Source organism: Caloenas nicobarica, chromosome 7 (assembly GCF_036013445.1).
Source record: "Caloenas nicobarica isolate bCalNic1 chromosome 7, bCalNic1.hap1, whole genome shotgun sequence".
NCBI classification, from domain to species: Eukaryota; Metazoa; Chordata; class Aves; order Columbiformes; family Columbidae; genus Caloenas; species Caloenas nicobarica.
Window position 1 is genome coordinate 7796459 of NC_088251.1, and position 23214 is coordinate 7819672.

The 23214-nt window shown below is 39.6% G+C and overlaps 1 protein-coding gene across 1 annotated transcript in view; it reads left to right on the top strand.

Annotated features, from left to right (window-relative positions):
- Positions 1–18321, top strand: part of HSPA12A (heat shock protein family A (Hsp70) member 12A) — a 57135-nt gene extending 38814 nt beyond the window's left edge. Inside the window, exons 7-12 of the mRNA XM_065639381.1 lie at positions 5428–5599; positions 8209–8295; positions 8856–8960; positions 9972–10230; positions 11921–12024; positions 13171–18321. Coding sequence (XP_065495453.1) covers positions 5428–5599; positions 8209–8295; positions 8856–8960; positions 9972–10230; positions 11921–12024; positions 13171–13805 — 1362 coding nt within the window. The 3' untranslated portion in view covers positions 13806–18321. The remainder of the gene's footprint in view (positions 1–5427; positions 5600–8208; positions 8296–8855; positions 8961–9971; positions 10231–11920; positions 12025–13170) is intronic.
- Positions 18322–23214: the final 4893 nt, after the last annotated feature.

A 23214-nucleotide genomic window follows, 5' to 3' on the forward strand; every position in this document is an offset into this window, starting at 1 on the left:
CCTTGATTCAGTTGCACAATACTTTCTTCATGGAGGCTGTGTGGCGCTTAACTTGCAATCATGGCTTTCCTGTTGTTACTAATTATGATAAATATATTGGAAAATAGAAAAATGTTCATGTTAATTCACAGCTTCTGTTTTCTTGGATGAATGATGTTGTCCTGCAGGGCTTCATTTCCTAATGAACTACATTATCTTTACAGAGCTATTTCATGGAATCCAACTTTTTAAATTTATCACTGGTGCCTACAGAGGTGGCTTTAGTGGTAGAACAGGTTTAAAAGGTTCTTCCTGCCACCCAGAAGGACGGATCATTCCACCCATCTGATCTACAGTGTTGTTTCAGAAGTGATTAAAGTAATGTAGTTGGTGGAGGTGGCAAACTGCAAAGCAGAACAGGGCCCCAAGGCTTTGATGGAGCTGGGATGTAGATGGCCCTGAAGCTTTTTGCACATGCTAGGTGTCATATGCAGAAGTTGAAGCTTGCTGTTTGGCGAAGAGGAGTGTTTGACTGGGACACTGAACTGGAGTTCTGGGATTGTGGAATTCCTACCTTATTGTGGGTTCCTGTGCAGCATTAGCCAAGGCTTTTAGTCTCTATGCCTTGTTTTTCCAACTGTCTAATGAAGGTGGTTCTTCTCTTGCACATGTTTATTTGCGTAGTCTATTTATGCTACATTTTTGTATCTGGAAATGTCTTATTAATTGTGAATGCAGTGCCTACAGCTCTGAGGCAGTACTGAATCGGGTCTTATTTGCCTACAGAGTTTATCAAACAGCAAACTAGAATTCATCCAATCAGACCTCATTCTTGGTTTGTTTTTCTTTCTGAAAGATCAAATATAGCTGCCATGAAAGTAATATACTATGTTACCCTATATTTAGTTTACAAAATGTTTTCCTTTGGTGGCTTTCGGTGTATAAAGGACAAAGGCACTAGTATACATATTTTACAGAATGGTACTCTGAGCTAGTAAGGAATACAGAATCTGCCAGGATCATCTCACTGGTTGGTAGTGCAGCAGAAAGTAAAACTCACTACCGAGTATAAGCACAGCTCTTAACCAGAGAAAATGCACTGTTTAAAGTTTGTGAGTATACACTGGAATAACTTACTCGTTACATTTGACCCTGAAAGTGATGCATCAAATGTTATTAAATGGGTAAAAAGTGGGTCCCTGGACCAAAAGGGAATTGAGGTGTCAGAGTGGCCTCTGTGCTCCTCTTGCAGTGGTGAACACCGCCACGCTGCAAGTTAATGTGAGCGTTAGAACTGAAGTAGACCCAGATGCAGTTTGCTCTGGCCCTGACTCGAGACTCCAGTGAAACAGAGGTCAAGACCAAACTGTCAGCACAGATCTGATTAGCTCTAAATCTGTGCAGTGCTCCTTTGCACCTCCATTATTTCCAGTATGTACTGACTCTTAGCCATTTCTCTTACTTTTTGGACCTTTTTCAGAGGCTGTGTTAAGATATATTTTCGCTGTTTTTTTTTTTTTCCGTAAGGAAGATGCTGAGTTTATAATATTATGTAGTGTGGCACTAAATGTTGACGCTTCTAAATGAGGTGGCTTTCAGAGATGGGAGCTTGTCATCTAGGCATACGTCACGGTTTTTATTGCCTTTTAAAAAGACTCAAACTGTGTGGAATATTCTACTGTAGTGCTGTCTTTAAGGCCCTGTACATTATAATATTAAAAAAAAAAGTGCATTGTTTTTTTCATTGTGCATCATGGCATGTGAGGCTGGGTTTTAAAATTAGCATCTTTTAATCTGTAGTAATGATGATTCTGCATGTGATGAGTATCATTTAGTCCTCTGGAAATGCTCAGACTGCTTTACTGAGCCACAGTCCAGACCTCAATATCTGCTAATGATGAATTAGTCTAACACTTGGCAGAGGATGCTGTTCAGGGAATCAAGAATGCGTTTGTGGTCAGCTGTGGCTCTTGTCTGATGACACAGCTCTGGCTGTAAAGCAGAGCTAGTGGGCCGGGTTGAGAATTCACCTGCATCTGGCTGGTAAAGTTATTTGTGCTCCAGTACATGAGGCTTTGAAGCACTTTGAGGTTTGCTGTCAGTGATGTATCTTGGCAAATGAGCAGCAATGTATTGGCGCCAGCTCACAGACCTGTTTTACTGGGGTGAGTGAAAATCTGAGAGTTCTCTTATCAAAGCATGAAATCCTAGTCCTCAGGTGTATGAGCAAAGGGAGTTTGAGGCAGTCTTTTAAAGTATTCTCACAGTGTTCTTTGCTTCTTCCAGGTAGATGAGTACAGCGATATCCTGTGAATAAATTCATTTTTTAAGAACTTTCTGATGCTTAAAGGATTTTTGTAATTCCATGATGGATTTTCCTCATTCGCGTTTTTGGGAAAGCTGTTGTGTGCTTCCTTCGTGTTTCATAAATGATGACTGAGTTTATGCTGCTAGTGAGTAAATGGGACAAAGAAATCTCCTTATCAGACTCGAGTCAAGACATGGCTCTGTTATGAAGTCAGCTATAAATCCCCTAGGCAAAAGCAACGTCATGCATCTGTCCCACTGCCAGAGTGATCTATATGACATGATGTTGATTACAGAGACATTGTTTAGATCTGTCCCATGAACTTGTGATTCTCTGGTCTTAGTTACAGCAGTACTTGGGCAGCAGTGGGTGAGGACGTGGAGTGAGGCAGGTAGAAAGGAACAAATGGAAAATATAGAAAGTTCCCAAACTTATACAGTTAATGTTTTTAGTGAATGCATCACTTTTTTGTGTTGACCTCCTGCCGTTTTCACTGTTCTTTCTCTGCACGCTTGATATTTTTCTCCCATCTGTCCCTTTCTCCTTGGCTGTAATGATGGGACAGAGATACTGGCTCCTAAGTCTTCATCTTCTCAGAGCTTGTATTAAAGCAACCTCATGGCTCCATTCCTCCCTAGCAGAATGTGTGTGTTTGTTTCTTTCTCATCTCCCCATTCTCTCTGTGCTGTATGCAGATATATATATTTGTACAGTAATGTGCTACCTCTGATCTGAGTAGAAATACTGCATATACAAAGTATGAAATAGAGTCAGTATTGATCAATACATATATATGTACACATATATATATGTAAGTATAAAAATATATATGTTGGATATATGCGTTGGATGTCTGCTACCATTCACTGTACAAGATTCTTTGTATGTTGTTTTAATGATGTGAAATAACATATTCTTCATTGCAATTGGCCCTTCAAACTCTGTAAGAAAACCTTCTTAACAAAAAAATACCAACGTTTTCTTCATGAAATTCTGTTAGGATCAGCTGTGCTTTGAACTGTTAAAAACTGTCATTTCTTTTGAATGTTTTCCTCAGGAGATATTTTGAGTATGTTAAAATAATATCTAGAGAGAAAAAGTAGCAAGAATAGCATCTGCTATACTTGGAGGGCCTGAGAACATGGGTCTGAGTCCATCCACTGCAGGTCACTGCCTTCCTCCCCTGACATGCAGGCTGCAATGTGAAAAGTTCATGGTACAGACTACTGCTGGAGGAGGGGAGGAAGCAAATGTTGTTGTTAATGGTTTACTGTTTTCTTTTAGCTGAACCCTTGGAAATTTGTACCAAAATCCTCCCCAAAACAGATGACTTTGCAATTAGTACAGTCTTTTTCCCCCTCAGTGCATTCTCTGTGTGTGCAACTCAGTTCTCGTCACCTTTTTGCAAACACCTTATAATGTAGCCTTTGGATTTTAATATCCTTAGCAACAAACTATTTTTTTCCCTAAAATATGATTTTCTCTTTTAGTGCATAAGTTAGACACAAGACTAAGTATTGCTTTGTCTGTGCAACTAACATATGCCCAGTACATGGAGCAAATTGAGCATCCACATTGCTGGATATTAAAAAAAACCCCCACTTGCTGCTCAGATTCAGAGCTCTCACAGGACATGATAATGGTATGTGAAAGCTGCAGCAGGGTAGCAGGGAGCTATTTGTTCTCTGTGCTCTTGTTGGATAGGGCAAGAGGTGCTGACCTTAAAATTGCAGCAAGATTCAGATTAGGCTTTTAGGAAAAACTTTCCAAAGGCAAAAACAGTAAAGGGCTGAGATAGTTTGTGTGCAGAGACCGTACATTTTTTGAATTCTTTAGCAGATTAGATAAATATCTGTCAGGGATCAAGTATTGATTCGTATCTTGAATGTTTCCCTTTCCAAACCAACAAATTAAAGCTTTGTGTGTAGAAGAGTTCAGCTGGCAATAAGTGATGTTTAGGTGAGCTGGCAGGAAACCAGCCCTGCTTGTGCCTACTACATCGAGAGAGTCAGGGTTGTTCAGCCTGGAGAAGGCTTCAGGGAGACCTTTTTGCCACTTTTCAGTACTTAAAAGGGGCCTATAAGAAAGATGGGGACAGATGTTTTAGCAGGCCCTGTTGTGACAGGACAAGGGGTGATAGTTTCAAACTAAAAGAGGACAGAGTCAGGCTAGACATGCAGAAGAAATTTTTTACACTGAGGGTGGAGACCAAAAGCTGGGCAGAAAGAGTTGAAGGATATTTCTATCTGTTTTAACAGAAGGTCGTACAGTAGAGAGAAGTACAGGTCAAAAGGTATGAAAACACAGTTTTAGCAACTGCTCTTTGATATTTTTCTCTAAGCCCAGCTCAAAGAGTGATGTGGTTATGTGAGAACTTGTGGCTTCTTGCAAATCTGTGTGTCTGGAGGCTGAAAATCCATAAAGAAAATAGAAAGAATGGCAAATGTTACTTTTATAGCGTGAGATTATTTTTAGGCTTGTTCTCATTACATTTTAGAGAACCTGCCCCATTGTATTTTGAGTCCTTGAATATGCTGAGCATTTTGAAGATTGTTATAAAAGTGAATGTGCTTAAAAACAATGGATTTTGAAATAGAAAATGTTGGTTTTAAGTCAGAAGATGCATTACTGGCAAAGCAAATTGTATATTTCTACTAAGCTACACAGTGTGGGGAGTCCCATTTCAGCAAGGACTGTGTGTATCTGGCATATAAAGAAAGGCACACTTAAAATAGCTTAGTAGTGAGAGGAGGCCAAAGGTATTCCTTCATTTCTTAAAGGAGACTACAGCCCCTCTGAGCAGGCAGATTCACGGGTTAATTAGGCATTGAAGGTTTAGGCCATTCATTACAGATTTAAAACCAACTTTCTTCCTTTCTCCACTTGTCATGTACACAGCTGCTCGGTTAGACATTGGCATGGTAAGTGCATGCATACTTCCCTCCTATAGCCTGTGAAGTTGTGCTGTACATTGTGGCAGGACGATTCCCAGATCAAGACCTTTAGGAAATACCGTTGAACTCAGAGGGCTGACCTAAACTGAAACCGCGAGCTGGGAAAAAGCTTGTTCGCTTGCTTAAAAGGGTCCGATAGGCTGCAGTATTTCCCACCCCACTTCTCTGATTGATTCTCTCTTGCAGGCAGGAATGGCATCTCCTGAAAATCCCGAGCAGTTGATCATTGCCCTGGAGCCTGAGGCTGCCTCCATCTACTGCCGAAAGCTCCGCCTGCACCAGATGATCGACCTGAGCAGTAGGGCACCTGTCAATGGTTATAGCCCAAGTGACACCATTGGAACTGGATTTACCCAGGGTACTTCTATTGACTCACTTCTTTAGATTCTTGTGCCTAGGTTTGCTTTGTCCATGAGGGCTGTTTTCTTACCATTTCTTGTTGTCTTTGCTCTCTTGAAATGTTTCAGGCCAGCATCAGTTTGCTTTTATAAACTGTATTGCTGGTTACTGTAATTAGACTAGTTTAGGCATTGATCCAGCAGACTGTTTGCACACACTTGGATTTTAGCACACAGGTAGCTCCGTTGCCTTGCCTTGTCATTGAGAGTGTTTTAGGAGATGTGTAGTATTTTCACAGCAGTGTTTCTCTGCCTTAATTAAAATCAGTGCTTCATGTTGGATTATTTTTAAAATTTAATTTGTTGGAAACAATTATGTGTTCTATTAGGTGCATAATTGAAGCAATGTTAAATAGCTGGATCTGCAATGAGACTTTTAGTCTGGGGCATTCCAGAGTTTTGGCAAATGCTTTTTGATGTAATCTTTATGAAATATAATCAATTCTTTTCAGTACTCAAGGGAATACAAAGTACTGAAATACAGCAATGAATTTACTTGTAGAAAAGCAACTAGATGTAGCAGTTCTGATTTTTGACCTGGGATCTGTTGCTAGTATCAGCGTTTGAAGACTGACTTACAATGAGGGACAGAGATTGGACCACAGTGTAAGTCACTTGCCAAAAGATTCTTCATTACCAGAGATTTTTGAGCTTTATATGCTGCCTGAGAATAGAGGAAGATAGGAAAAAAAAATAGGAAAATGAAGGAGTAAGGTGTGATGGCTACATGATGGATCAGATTTCCAGCCTGTGTGAATTGTAGCAGTTGCACTGATATCATTGGTAGTGTGTCAGTCTCTCCCAGAAGGAATTTTTCAGAAGAATTTGTATTTTATCACATTTACTAGGTCAAAACAGTACAGGCAAATCGGAGATTAAGCTAGTAAAGCTATTCCTGTACTTACCAGAGGGTATATTTTTTAGTTAGGCAGAGTCACTACATCATTCTCTCAAATCCATGCCTCTCCTAGCCAGCACTTGTCAGATGTGTTCAGTGTTATGGAGGCCCATGCAGAGCACAGGACACAATCCCTTTACAGGACACAGTCCCTTCAGGGCCCTTTTGCCATCTGTCCCCCTTGTTCATGTCCTGAACCATTCCAGTTCTATGCGATTTTATATGAACTTGCTTTCAGGCTACACGGGGATTTGCTGCTGGGAAAATAATCAAAGAAAAGAGTTTCTCTGTTCAGTTAAGGTTTTGAAGCTGGGCAGAACTGGCAGATCATGGATTTCTGCTAACGGGCTTATACTTTGACGAGGGGGTACTCTTCTCCTTCTTGTCTTTGTATAATAAAAGCTATAGGGGGTGAGAGAGGTTTCATGTCAAAATTAATGAAAACAAAGTTTGGAGTGAATTAATTTGGGCTTCAAATTAAAATTTCATAAAGGCATGGCAGGCACCCAAGACAAGCTGAGAACAGATTAAGGAGAAAAACCCTTTAAATATAAACAGAGATAAGTGCTCCAAGGACCATATTATTGCTGTGAAGTCAAAATAAAAATTTTACTGTTCATAGTAGCCAGGATAACATTACTTCAGTTGTAGTTGAAGGCAGGGTCTTGTGTTCACTTCTGGCCCACAGGAGTGAATGCCAGGACTTCCATGGACTTCTGTGGGCTCTGTGTCAGGCCCTTGCTTGGACCTAGTGCTTGTTCTGTCATCGAATGCTTCATCGATTAAGCTCTCGCTGTGTTCTGCTAAGTCAGCACAGCAAGGCTGACACGGCTTGGCTGCATCGTGAGGACTTCACAGGGAGGATATGGGTGCCAGGGGATGCCGGTCTTTTTCCAATGATGGGTGCTGTAGAAACAAGAAGCAAAAGGCATTCAGTGATTTGCATGCTGGTATTTTCAGAAGGAATAATATTTTAATGCAGGATGCCTCTCTTCCTCTGTAGTGTTTTACAGAAGTGCCTTTGAAGGTGAGTGAAGGTTACATGGAGAATGTAGGGGTTGATTAAGAAGCATAAAAGCAGAGGCTCTCACTACTCTGCCTTCTTTTCATGGACAGTTCTGCATCTTTTAAATGTATAAGTAACAATTAAGTCTTATAAGTTAACTTACCATATTATAGCTAGGTTATGCTTAATGTTTTATTGGTGTATATTTAAAATATTATGTGCGCCTGCCTTGGTGATCACTGTGACCTTAAGAATTTGTAAATCTGTGAAGCAGAGATTTTAGTTGCTTGTTTTGAGACAGACTGATGTCCTGAAAGGCTCGAGAGATGTCTTGACCTGAGCACCAAAAATAGTAGGGGCTTTTGGAGATGCGGGGATTGTCTCCCTGGCCCCAGGGCTGCCGCCTGGTTTTTATTGGAAGTGCTGGTTGGTTCCAGGCCGTGCTTTAAAAAAACAGAATATATAAAAAGAAAAATATATAAAAAGAAAGGAATCAGACCTGTTTGTAGCTTTCATGTTAGGTTATTGGTTTTAATCCAATTAGTATCAAGGAAGGTTAATGTGGCTGAAAAACATATCAGTCTACTTGCTTTTGTTTTCTGCAGCTGCTGATACCAATTTCATGCTTTCTTATACTCTGTAATTTTTTCTCTTTCAATGACTAGCTAAGGAACTCGTCCGTCGTAATCGACAGAGTCGTACCTTCTTGGTGGAAAATGTCATAGGAGAGATCTGGTCCGAACTGGAGGAAGGTAGCGTCCTTTCTTGAATAAACTTTGCTTTCACTGTTTTTTTTTTATTGTAGGTGAGCATCGTGTTTCCTACAAACATGCTGTGCACTGTGGTGTTCTCAGAGTGATTATAAATAGGAAAAGAAAAAAGTACAAGTTGATGTGCTGCTCTTGGTTACTGCAGTTCTGTATGCTCTAGCAAAAGACAGTTTATTAAGGAGATGATAGAGAGGAATCCAGCTTTTAAAATGCAACCAAAATATTTTCCTCTGAATAGACCTTGTGAAGATGCTATTGTATTAATTTGGTAACCCACTAGAATGTACATCAGCAGCATGAATGATTCCACTAATCTACTTTTCATACAGGCTACATCAATAGCTTTTGACATCTGAATTTCATGTTTGTTATCAATTGTCACATAATTATTAACCAAGATCAAGTCTTCAGTGTAGACATTCATGACTTCCTGTAAGTCATTCTCTCTCATGGTTATAATGCCCCTGAGAAGCTTTCATTGCAATATGGTGTTGTGGTAATGCTGATGTAAATATAATTTACCTCTTCCTTTGGCAAACTAGGAGACCGTTACATCGTTGTTGACAGTGGAGGAGGCACAGTGGATATAACCGTCCATCAGATCAGGCTCCCTGAAGGACATCTTAAGGAGCTATACAAGGCAACAGGTAATGTCACTTTCACTCTTTGCTTTATTTATGCAATATTTTGGCTTGTCTGGAAGGAAATGTATACCTGTATTATTCACCGTATTTCCCTAGCAGTTCTTCCTGAAACAAGACCAGCATTCCAAATTAATATAACCTAGGTGCGCATCAGCAGACATGGGTAAATCACTTAATGCTTCTGGTGCTTTTGTATGGTAAACCTTATGCTGGGAGGGTAAGAAACTGCTGTCTCCTGTGTTATTCATTCCCATTCAGGCCATGACCTCCTGCCATGGTCCCGATCTGACTTCTACTAGTAGAGTTGTCATCTTTCTCCTTTGAGAGGTCAGCTGTGTATTGCTGCTCTGTTCATCTATCCAGAGATGTACTGTGAGAGTAGCTGAGTGTCACAACAAGATCCTTGTGAAGTGACTGTTGGCAGAACAGAAGTTGACCTAGATTTAAGGGGAATAATTCCACTAATTTCACAGAAGGTGTAACAAAGAGGGTCTATCATCCCCTGGGAAAAATGCACAATAATTGGTTTGCAACAAAGATACAAAGTGCAGCTCCGTGAGTGGTATTTGCTTCCTGAACTCAATTCCCTTTGGCTTTGTCCCGTGGCTAAGCTGTTAAGCACCCAACTCAGCCTGTTATTTGTTGCTGTGTCTATATGAAGTTATTCTTCATCTATATAGTTCATCACTGAGCCTTCTCAGTCTTGGTGGCTGTAAGATTACCTCAAGAAACAACCTAGTAAGAGCATATGGGACAGTTTCCTCTGCTTTTAATAAAAATGTTTCTGGTTTATAGCGATAGTATTACAGTGGCCATGAGGGTATAGGAATAAAAGTGAGACAAAGGTAAGATTGTGTTCTGTATTAGACCAGCTGCTATATTTAGAAAAGATACCTCTTTCTGTAGACCTTCTACTATAGCAATCCTAGTAGTGTCAATCTGATGTGTATTGGGTCAACTTGAAATCTAGTAAGCAGTTCAGAATACTAAAGATGTGTTTTGTTTGTAATGCAGGTGGACCATATGGTTCTCTAGGTGTGGACTATGAATTTGAAAAGCTCCTGTGTAAAATATTTGGAGAAGATTTTATTGAACAATTTAAAATCAAGCGTCCTGCTGCCTGGGTAGATCTGATGATAGCATTTGAGTCACGTAAACGGGCAGCAGCTCCAGACAGGACCAATCCACTAAACATCACCCTGCCTTTCTCCTTCATTGACTATTACAAGAAGTTTCGAGGTCACAGTGTAGAACATGCCTTGAGGAAAAGCAAGTGAGTAGACAATTGAACCCAAATGGATGCTGGATTAATTACTGATAGCAAAGACAAAGAATTAAAATTAATTAAATGTAGACTGAAAGATAATAACGTAAAAATGTAGTACACAGATGAGAAAATGGGATTGCCTGAAGTGCAGTTTCCAGAATGAAAAGTTCTGATTAATCTCTTGCAAAAGCTTTTCTATACAAGACTTGCACTCTCCTGTTATTGCTTTCTATGATTTTTGTTAGGCCACCACTGCATCACTTTCTGGAATTTGACCATGTATTTTAAGTCCCTTGCATGTTAATTTGGAAGGTTAGATCAAATACAAAATTTGATATTTAAAAGTAAGTTACCTGGAACCTTATTTTTTAGAGACCTGGGCCCTGGAACAAATCGAAGATGTTAAGTGAGCTGTGTAACTGTATTCATGGCTTGAGGAAACTTATTAATAGGAAGTCACTGGTGAAAACATATACTACTTCATAGAGCTACGCAAGGGGAAAGCATTCTTCTTTTGAAGTGATGGCAGGCTTTCTTTTCTTCTAGTATTTTACCAGTTAAATTATTTGCTTGGTAGGTGGGGAGACATAATCCCCTTCAGAGACTTTAATTCGTGATAGTCTGTATCAAGAAGTCACTCTAAACAACAAGATCACAGGCTGCTATAGAAGAGGAAGTGAGGAGAAAGTAGAAGTGGGCTTATTGCACCTTTTGAAATTATGTACTACAAGAGACCTGGAGATTAATGGCATCTAAGAGAATGAACAAGAGAGCCTGCAAATCTGGGGCAGAATGCTTGGGAACTGGGAGCAGAAGATGTGATATCTTGTACCTGTACTTTGGCTTCATACTGCATTTTTTTTAATCCTGTGAATGTTGAATGTAGCATGCAGGCTGAAATTTCTGCATCTCTTCCTAAAGTTATTGGTAAATGCACTTTAAGCCTAAATGACTTGGAATCTAGCTTGAAGTCACTTCCTAAATGAGCCTGAGGTTCTGAAATAATTAAAAATTTCTAGAAATATTCCCCTTCACAAGATCATCTTCTTATTAATAGTCTTAATGGTGAATCTTAGAGGGAATGCTAAATGTTCCCTTCAAATAAATGAAATTAATTGGATAATGGGATAGAAAGAGTATAAAGGTAATGTCTAATGTGCATGAATAAAAAGGAGATTACTGAGCTATATGGATGTGTATCACTGATGGAATAACATAATGCCTGTATTCACTTAACAAATGTTATGCCTCATTAAAAATGCTGTGCTCCCTTTTGCCTCCTGAGGCTTCCCATACTTGCTTGTTTTCCTTGTATGTTTCCAGTGGCTTTGGCCTTCTGCTGCTATAATCTAAATGTTGCCCTTCTGGGGATGAATCAGTGCTGTTTCAGATGAGCGGGCACTGGATTGACTGCCAGCTGTTGCAGGAAGCAGCTGAGCATTGGTAATGCTACAGAAGGCAATCGGGCAAAGAAAACAACAATTACACAAGCAAAAATAACAATTCACCCTCGAAATTTTACATTGCTGCAGATGGTATGGGGTTAGGGTGAGGTGAGGAACTTTTTTACATGCAAAATGCGTGCAGATTCTGTATACTCATTCATTTATTTATTTAGTGTGTCTTTTGAGTGCTTGGCTGTTTCTTACATCTCGACAGTAATATTTTAATGTCCTTCTTAACCGTTCTTTTCCAGTGTGGACTTTGTGAAGTGGTCCTCCCAGGGAATGCTGAGGATGAGCCCAGATGCAATGAATGCTCTTTTCAAACCTACAATTGACCAGATCGTTCAGCACCTTAGTACGTATCTGCATGTAATTTCACTTTCTGTCTGAGCTAAAACTGAAGCTTTGCTTGCCTGTTTCAAACCAGTAACTGGAATTAAAGTCAAACACCCGCCTAGTACCCACAAAACATGGGCAAGGAATTTAGTTCAACTTAACCTGTATTCCTACCTATTATAAAGTCACATTTGTTCATGACCGTCCAAATCACTGACATCCCTAGACTACAAATAATAAATGGTGCGTCATGGTAAAAGTACTTCCAGGCATGGCTTTAGAAGCACTGAATTTATTTGTCCAGTAACTGGAAGTGACATAGGTTTATTGGGAAATTTATTATTTAAAGTCTTCCTCATGGAAGACTGGATTTGTATCAAGTATGATGTATGTACAAAGGAAAGTATTGCTGTTCTACATGTTAAAAAGTACTAATTGAATTTTGTTTGGAGTGGGGTATCCAGCTTTACTCAATATATATGAGGGATTATTAGATAAATTTGAGAGGTCACAACTTAGCTAGTACAGAACAGTGTATATCTGAGCAGGGAGGTAGAGGTCTAGAATCAGTTGAAATAAGGGTGAGCTTACAACTGAACTGTACGATTTTCTTGATAGTAGGGGATGTGGGCTTAAGCTAAGAAGGAACATCTGTAAAAATGTAAGGAGGTATTATTTTGCAGATGGTACATATTGTGGTTAAGATGTTAGGATCAGAAATAATAAGTGAATTTAAAACGTGGTGACTTATCTGAAATGCAATAAAGGGTAAATGAATTGGTTAGGTTTGGGAATATCTCACTGATACTCCAAGTGGCAAGATGATCTCAATTTCCTTACCACCCATAATGCGACTGGCAGGATTTTTTTTGCAATAAATTTGTGTCTCTCTTTACTGATAGAAGCTAAATCAAAATTCCATTTTAAATGCCACTTCAGAAATATTGTATGCTGTAAGGTAAGTTTCCATTCACAGTGAAACAGAGTATAGAAGAGACTGCAGAAATGGAACTGGCGTATGTGGCTGTGTGGGCATAGATGTGACAGGTTCAGATCTTGTGCATGTGCATGGGACATTCAGTGCACTCGGACATTAGGAGTTTCACCTGCATTGTCTTGTCACAGTGGATTTTTTCCCTATTGAGTGGGCTCTGTTTCTGTTTAGGTGATGTGTTTGATAAGCCAGAAGTGACCAATGTCAAGTTTCTCTTCCTGGTGGGTGGCTTCGCTGAATCCCCCTTACTCCAACAAGCTGTCCAGAGTGCTTTTGGTTCAAGATGTCGGGTCATCATTCCTCAGGATGTGGGGCTCACTATCCTCAAAGGAGCAGTTCTCTTTGGTCTAGACCCTGCTGTCATCAAAGTGCGGCGCTCACCTCTCACCTATGGTGTGGGTGTGCTCAATCGCTTTGTGGAAGGGAAGCATCCACCAGAGAAGCTGCTAATCAAAGATGGCACACGCTGGTGCACTGATGTCTTCGACAAATTTATCTCTGCCGACCAATCCATAGCCCTTGGAGAAACTGTGACACGCAGTTACACACCTGCCAAACCTTCTCAGTTAGTAATAGTGATCAATATCTATAGCTCAGAACAAGATAATGTCAGCTTCATCACTGAATCCGGAGTGAAAAAGTGTGGCACCCTTCGCTTGGATCTCACGGGAACTGATGCTTCAGTGCCAAACCGGCGGGAGATCAAAACACTTATGCAGTTTGGGGACACTGAAATCAAAGCCATGGCCATTGATGTTGCCACCTCTAAAAGTGTCAAAGTCGGTATTGATTTCTTAAACTACTAACAGCCCATTTTCCCCACCACAGCCTGTTTGTGAGACTGATCTTCCACTGTTCCATTTTTTGACTTTCATATACGATGTAATCAACTTGAATTTCAGCAGGCTATATGAGAACAGCTAGTAAGGTGGGGTATGTCATATGTGTGCTGCCCTTTGATGACCAAAGACTGGATTTTGAAAGACCCTTAAGTTTTGGGAGCAGAAGTTCCAGAGGTAGTAAAAGTTCCCAAGTTACTCAAGCATGCTTAAAGATCTACCTTTCTTAAATAAATACTGATTATTGTTGGATCTTGAAGATTAGTTAAAAAGATATAGAATTGTAATCTCTCTACATTGTTCTTGTTGTTCTTCCTCTTCCTCCCAAGAAAAACTCTCTAACCCATGTGGTTGTTTTAGCGGATGTATCTGTGTGGAGTATCTGTTTAAACAGCACCATCCTCTGGCAATGGGAACAAATGAGTAGTCTACAGTATTCTTTTGTCTGTTTGATATTGCCCCGTGCTTTCAAAATTTTAAGTGCTGAAAATCAATGACTTAAAGAAAGGGGAACTGAGTTTCTTAAATTCTGACATACCACTGAAAAGAAAATCCTCAAAAATCCTTAAAATTAGATTTAGGAAAAATACATATTTTAGGAGCCTAATATTGATTGTTCCAGGTTGAAAACAAAACTTTTAAAACTAGCAGTTGGATTAAGTAGCTAACATTGCCCTTATTATACTTTGGAAAATTATTAAGAAAAAAGCTATTTCCCTTTTTGGGTCTTCTAAGCTTATTGTTACTACTCTCCATCTGAAATTGTAGAATCACAGAATAGTTGAGGTTGGAGAGGACATCCATTGACTGTCTGGTCCAACTGCTCAGCTCTAAGCAGTGTCAACTAGAGCAGGATACTCTGTATGGTTTTGAATATCTCCAAAAATGGAGATGCCTAAACTTCTCTGGGCAACCTGTTCCAGTATTTGACAGCCCTCACTGCAAAAAAAAAAGTTTTTTTGTTATGTTTAAAAGAGATTGAGTTTCAATTTGTGCCCATTGCCTCTTGTTCCTTTACTGGGTCTATCTTCTTTACTGTGTTTTATCAGGCGTTCGTACACGTTCTAGCATGCCCTGAGCCTTCCGGAGGCTGAACAGTCTCAGCTCTCTCCTCGCGCAACAGGTACTCCAGTCCTTTAATCATCTTCCTGACCCTTTTCTGGACTCAGTCCAGTGTGTCCATGTCTCTGTTGTACTGAGAAGCACAGAACTGGACCCAGCACTCCAGATGTGGTCTCACCAAGGCTAAATGAAGGGGAATAATCACTTTCTTTGACCTGCTGGCAATGCTCTTCCTAGTGCACCCCAGGGGCTATTCACGTTCTTTGTTGCAAGGGCATGTTGCTGGCTCACACTCAACTTTGTGTCTACCAAGATCCTGAGGTCTTTTTCCACCAACCTGCCTCCCAGCCAGTTGGCCCACAGCATGTACTGGTGCACGGGGTTGTTCCTTCCCAGGTTCAGGACTTTGCACTTCCCCCTTTGTTGAACTTTATGAGGTTCCTGTCTACACATTTCTCCAGCCTGTTGAGGTCTCTCTGACCCATCTGGTTTATCGAGCACTTCTCCAGGTGATTACATTTCTTGTTAATCCTTGTGTTAAGATATGGAAGTACAATTAGATAATGGCTGTCCAGGAAGATTTAAACAACTTAAAAGAGAGAAAATATCCAGACCAAACGTACCATAATATATTTTGAGTAACAAACATTCTAATTGAGTAAAATATATTTCTGGGCTGAATGGCCAGTAAAGTGGAAGGCAGAAGCCAAGAGAATGAAACTACGAATAGCATTAAATAAAGCATTCCTTACATAGCTACGAGCACAGAATTCTAACGCAGGTGAAATGCGATGATAGTCATGGTAGCATCATTTTTTCTAAATACTAACTTTCTGGAAATGTCGTCTTAAGCATGTTCACCTGGAAGATATCTTCTGCAACCAAACCAGTTTTTATTTTGCAAAATGCTACAAGTGGATAATTTCTGAAACCTGCAGTCTGTATCTGCCATGAATTGACAACTTCAGATACAAATGCAAATCCCACTCCAAACTGGCAGACTGATATTAACCTGTAGAATCACCCTAAAATGCTGACACTTTCAGAACATCTATACCTAGATGCCTGCTTACCTGCTGGAATTAAATTCATTTTGAAACTTTGCAATGTTAATTGTTCAACTAAACCTTCCTTTCTAAAAAAAAAAAAAAAAGTTGAGCAAGAGTTAAGTCCATTACTGGCACTTTTTGAAAATGAAAGCTTATCAATTATTTCACTAATTTACATTCCAATCTTGTGTTTAAGCATTCTGTGTTTAGCCTGGAGTTTTCCCACAGTAAAGAGCTGCAGAACTCATCTACTGCATTTTGCCATTGAGTTTTCTGTGTCTTCTGCAGAATTCCCTGGTTGAATGTGAAATCTATTCTGCATTCAGCTTTTAAAAAAAAAAAAAAAATACTACGGAGAATGCTAGTCACAGTATCTGGCTGGATACTTTCTATAATTACAATGTGTGCTTGCTAGCATTCAGCTTCCTGCTGCCTGCTAAATGCTTTGAAAGCTAAATACTGGGATTTTTTGTGTGTTGCTTTCCATGGTTTACAAACAAGAGAAACTTTAAGATGAGTTATGAACAATATAATTTTATGTATATACAATATTTAAATATTGTACAGACTCTTTCTTTCTACAGTGCTATTTTCTTGTATAAAAATGCTCTTTGCCTCTGTTGATTTCATTCAGCTCTTAATTTTAAATAACATAGTTTCTCAATCAGCTTCTGTAATTATAGGCTTTTAAAGATGGTAAGATATGAAATGTAAAAGGCTGATCTTATAATAATAGGAAAGAAATGTTGGTGTGTCAGAGAATGCAACATCCTTCCTGCAATGTAAGTCATAACCAGTTAAGCATATTACACAGATGCACTAGTATGTTGCTGGGATTTTAATTTCTTTGTTTCAGATGGTGACCATTCCATCTCCAACAGTTCATCATAATAATGGATGAATCCTCCTGTAAAACCAAGCTAAAATTTTGACTGTATGATCTGGAGATACAGCTTTGCTAGGTTTTGGAGTTTTATTAAGGATCTTCCTAGTTTAAAATAAAACAAATACAAAACTACTTTCTAAAGCCAGGCAACACTGATTTATAGTAGCTGCAGGTAAGACCCCATCTCTGTCTACCACTACCACTTAGCAAAACACAAAATTCACAAAGAAAAGTAGGCTTTGGTGTCTTTGCATGCTGCGTTCAACTGAATGGGTCCAATTCTGCACAGATTTGTTTCTGGTGGCCTTAACACAGAATTTCATCTAATAAATGGCTGCAACTTCCCCCTCTTTCCGCAAAACAGGAGGCGAACTGCAAGATCAGGTGGCCCATGATTTTTGAACTGTTTTCAGCCTGTCTGCAGGGAGTGCTGAGGGTTGTTTCTGCAGCTCTTCTGAAGCATAGTTCCCTGTACAGCAGCGATTCTCTACCCTTTCTTATTCCCCTTTTGTAAGATTTCATCTGGATCCAGGCAGGGGTTTGCTGCTGAAATGGCTTTACTAGAAATGTAAAATACGAAATTTGCGTATTTTTGCACTTCCTCCTTCAGTCTGATGAGAGCACTGTCAAGCTTATCTTTGCAGAGCACTGAACTACTGAATAAACTCTCAGCTGTCCTTGTTGCCCTCGTTAAATCTAAGAATGCAAAATTAGTTTGTCTCCCTAAGGAATTAGAATTGTAAGTAGAATATTATGCTGTGGTCTGTAGTCTATAAACCAGTTAAACAACTTTACGTTGTAAGCGGCATGTGGATGCCCATTTTGATAAAGGATGTTAGGCTGTAAAAATAATAGGAAATTTATTAGGAAATGAATCATTTTTAGAATTGTAGTTCTGATATGTTTGCAGGAGACTCCCTGAAGAGCATTTTCTTCGTAGGGGTTTCAGATGACATTGTGCAAATTAATGCTGAAAAGACAAGGCCTGCTATCCTTAGGAAAAGCAGAAGATCTTGGCAGAAGTTTTTTACTAAGCAGCAACTTGCAAGTTCAGGTCCAAGTTACTTAACTCTAGGCTAAAAGTTAGCAGCTAATTGTGATAGAATGATTAATTGTGCTAGAATATGCTAAATGTGCAGTGATGGTTAAGACAGTTTACATTGGTATGGATATACCAATATTTATATACAGGAGTTTTAATGCATTATTATGAGAAGGCTAATTATATATTGCAGAGATGTAATCGCCAAGATAAGCTGCGTATTTATGATATGAAGTGGCTTAAGCGGATTAATAGTATAAAAGTTGTTGGGCATAACGTCACAGTACTCACCTGCTTGAAATAATCTTTATATTATAAAACCAACCATTGTGGTCTTGTTCACCTCTGTGCAAGATAAATTCAGATTTCACTGATGTTTGGAGCTGTTCACAACTTGTTTGGATTGTATCTTGAGTGTTCTTGTGTCTTCAACCATGTCAAATAAAATAGAGTAAAACTAATTTTTCATTTTGGGTGTTACTACTTTTAAGAAAATGACTATAAAAAGGAACTAAATTTATGTTGAAGGTGGGAAAGGCCAAGTGGTTATATTTGTGTTTTGGTACTCCTTCAAATGCATAACTGAGCAAAAGTCACATCAACCACATGTGCCACTTACCAGATTTCTTTAACCTTTTAGATGTGCAGACACCTAGAGACTTGGCCAAGGGCTTGCAGGTCCCTGTACTGCACAAACAGCTTTTTGACAAAAGACTGCTGCATTTTTAGTTCACTTGTGCATTTTCTAGGGGGACTCCATAGGTGCCTGAGGTAGAAGTCCACTTCTGGGGATCACTCAACTTCACCAAAATTGGTATAGCTCTGAGTAGGGCATCTGTTGGAGTTAAGACAGAAAGACTATGAGCAACACCAAAAGCAGTTAGGTATTTTTTGTAGTGAAGCTCTGAGAGAGCTGGGAAATCAAATATAAAAATTGATATATCAAAGAGAACTGTAGTCTCTTAGGCCTTGTCAAAGGCTGGTTTATTGCTAAAATTGTAGCATCATGCCAACAAGCTAACCAATAACCAGGTGCATTTGCTTGAGTGTACATGTTTATTGTGTGTATCTAGATCTAGGAATGTTTAGTAAGGTCTTGCTGCACTGAAAAAAACTTGTATAACCGTTTGCGTGATATTATGTTTCTGTGCTAACCATTGCAGATCACGTCCCTGTAAAATTTGGCAGCGTGTATGTGACCTACAATGCTCTTCAGATGCCAAAATTCAGAGGATGAACTGAGATGCATAGCAGCCACTACACCCCAACTATTTGCTGCAATGAAGATGTTTTACAAGTGCTTTCTGACTATAATTATAAACACCATCCTAATAGGCTAGGTACTGTATTTAACTTGTAATGAACTTGATTTCAGCTAAACATTCAATTAATGTTACTAGTACAATGGGAAATATAATTACAGTCTTCAGGGACACATTAAGAACCAAATTTTTCTTTCAATGTTCTAACACATTGCTCTGGCTTCTAGGGGAGTTTCATGTATGTGAAGTTTGTATAAAACCTTCATTGGTTCTACTAAGATCGCATAAATCCTTACTGAAATTTGCAGACTGTGTTTTCATGTTAATAGCCATGGAATAAAACAACTTATAAAACAATCTCTGAGACAGCACTGTCCAAATTCCCCTGAGAGGTTCTCTCAGTTTCCTAGGCAGCTACATGAAGCATCACACAGACATCTGTCTTAAGGAGAATGAATTCAGAGTCCCCTTACTTAGTGCAAGTGCTGCCTGATTATTCAAGATATGCAGCTGGGGTAAATCGGTGAGAACTGCAGATGCTTTGTGTAACTGGGATTCAGGCCTGTTGTTTGCCAGTTTGATTAGGTAGTGATGGTGGAAAATGTACTTACGTTTTTAGGAATAAATTCTGGTTTACTAGTTCTCGTTCATCCTTTGCTCTGTCCTAACATTTTTGTGGTGGGACTGCTGTAGGGTGACAACAAGGTGTTGGAGGGACAGAATTTTGTGGTTTTATTCCTTCGAATTAGAGAGCTGGACACGGATATTCAAACAAAGGAAGACGTGTGTGCTACAGCCTGTGCAGTTCCACAGATGCAAGGAGCAATTTATTGAAGGAAAAACTGTCTTATGACATCTTGAAAATGCATCACAGCAAATGTCAGGAGTGCTGAGTAGCCTCTGGGGAGGTGATGTATTTGTGATTACAAGTTCATGACAATTCTGTTTTCATACCTGTGACTTAACATGTGGACATGCTCATGTATAGGCCTTGCTTAAACACACATATGGCTTCATTGACTTCCTTAGCTATATGCTCAGAAATCTGGCACAAATTCTGCTACACTGCTGCATTGAAGTATGCAGGCAATGCAGGAAACATATTCCTCATATCTTGGACAAGCTAAATATAGAAGCTCTAAAACAGCTATAGCAGCACCAGTAGTTTTCCTAATGTATAATGCAGCTTTAAAATGTGAGTCAGTGTCTGAGATTTTTCTTCTGGAGTTCCGTGAATCTGAATTTAGAGCTCTTAGGAAACAAACTTAACCATTCAAAGGAAACATTAAAGTCTAAATTCCCAGAGAATACACTTTTCATTTCTTCTGAATTTCACTGCACTAAATGTTTATGTTTTAATTGTCAAGAATGTGAAATCACTGTTCTAATAGTAAAGACATATTAGTAGTAAATTGTATCATGTCTATTACATGGGAATTTAACTCCTACCTTTACAACAAATTGCACTGCAAACTTAACTACTAGCTAGTGATGAACACATGATGTCCCTCATATTTTAATTAATCTTAAATTGTAATTATTCTATACCTTTCCTCCCAGTTCTTTGGACTCCTATGAAATTCAAGACCCTGGTTTCCATATTTGAAGTTCATTTTTTCAGACTCCTCTATTGAAATAAGTTCAAATGATTGAATATCTTTTCTTGGAAACATAATGTCCAAATTCAGACGTGCCTTGATTCTGGAATGCATCAACTTGAGCTGAACTGCAGTCCAGGCTTTTTTTCTTTCTCCATGTTAACCAAAGGTTGTCTTGCACTGAGATTTTTCATTGAATTTCAGTCTTTAAAAGGATGCCCCAGAACCCCATTCTACCTCAATAACCTTTCACTGCTATAAACCATTCCTTAGTTACAGCTCTTAATTCTGTGGCTATTCCTTTTCTTCCTAGATTGCTTCATGGACCCCTTCCCAGCAGCCAGCATCAATGTCTGAACACAACAGCTATTTTCGCAGCACACAGCGCACAAACTGGCAGTCTGAAACAAGACTTCACCTGTGTCCTGTTGAAAGTCTCGTTTGGCAGCCAGGAGGCAATTTCCTGTGTGCAAATTTTGACAGTGCAGTGGAAATGACATCAACACTTATGCGAGGAGCCTTTCCATGGTTTAGGGACTGTTTAGGATCTCATTAAATTCAATAGAAAGGTTCAGACTGACTTCAGGGGAGCTTTGGGTCTGGCTGTTAGCCAAGCCCTCAAATCCTTTGTAGCCAGAGAAATACACATTCAAAAGCAAATACGTTTTGAGGAGGTAGCCAGATAAAAAAAAAAAAAGTTAGCATCATGAAGAGGTTTATCAAAAGCGTCTGAGCACATATCTCACTGATACAAAGAGACTAAGTGCAGTATATTAAGTTAGTTAACTGCAAACTTTTTCCTGCAAACCAAGAAATTCTGTGTCATCTTTGTTTAACATACAGTTGTGTAGGTGCTGGCTGTAGTTTTGAAGTAGTATCTATTTTCTCATTTTTCAGGGACTGTAGTAATAGGGAAAAGTTTACCATATATGCTATATCCCAGGAGCACTGCCTTTGTGCCGCACACAGAAGTCATCGAACTAGGACATAGTGTTCGCTACCATCTGATGGCAAATAATTGTTTTAAGAACTTGGTAGACTGCAACCACTGTGATCCTTCTATCAGTGTCCACAGGTGAGCTTACTTAAACATGGAGGAATGAAAAATACAATATAGGCTTACTCTGGGAATGTTGTGTGCTGTAGCAGAGCCAGCAAGTGAAATGAGGATAACACTGGAATGAGTATAAGGAAACCAGAGAAGCTGGCTGAAGAGGTGTGTTACCAGGGTTTGGATGTGGGAGGACAGGGGCGTTGGTGTGCTCCAGCAGTAACTGAAGACTGGGGAGGGTTTCAAAGTAGAAAGGAGTGGTGAGACTGACAGCTCTGAATGCCAGAGTTTGCTAAACCGTAGTAGTCTAAGGAGTTAGAAAGGTGACTCTCCCTTTCCTAAGGACAACAAGGAGTATTTCCTTCCCTCTGAGGAATAAGCACTGCACCTCTAGTAGGAACTTCTGTTTGCCATGCTGATAAGAGTGGACACCATACTGAACATATCCTCTTCCCCTGTAGTACAAAGAACAACCTCAACACTGACCTAATGTTTCCCCCGGAGAAGCACACGGCACCATACACATGCCATTGCTGCGTATTTGCAAACGCGTACCAAGGTTGCAGTTAAAGCACTGCAGTGTAATATATCGTTCACGGAGCTCTTACTTTCCATCTAGTGACAGTCATAATGGATCTGTTTTCTCAGCCCATTCCCCACCCAGATGCACACACACTTTGTCTGGATGACTATTGACTCTTCAAAATTAGTGGAGTTGAAGGAAATTAACTGTGAGCAGAGCTGAATCCAGCAGAAAAGATGCTGGTCCTCCATGACATCTGCAGGGGTTCCTGTATTTAAGTGTGTTTTTTCACAGGCAACATTCCAGCATCTTCCTTCAGTTAATTTTCTCCCTATATTCCTCATGTAAGCAGAGATGCCAGGTAGCAGTAGTATCCGCAGGGTGCTGGGAACATATGGGTAGCTGCATTGTCCATGAAAAAGTCTTTAGCAAGTATTACACAGGTGGGCAGGAGGATAGATAATTTATCAGCTCATGGCAACAAGGTCAGCGTTGAAGTCTGATAATTGCATAAGGTATTTGAAGAATCAGGTAATACGACTGAAGGTGTACTATGACACATTTAAATTATTTTGGTAGATATTTTATTTTGTCTTAGGGATGAGACGTATGAGACCGAAGTTCAAAAAGTACTACATGCTTATCAAAGATTGCACAGGACTGAGAGGAAGCCCAATACACTGATCGTATCCCAAAGAAGCATTTATGATTTCTCTCCTCCAGAGTCAGGTATCTATAGCACTAATTGTGGCTTTAGATTTTTTCCCTTTTTTTTTTCCCTACCTCTGTGCAGATCTATCCACTATATTTTGCTGACTGCAATTGCAGCTCTCTCAGAGCATCCCAGGACATGCATGTACCTAGAAAGGACCTCAGACATCAACTATCTCACCTTACTGTGGC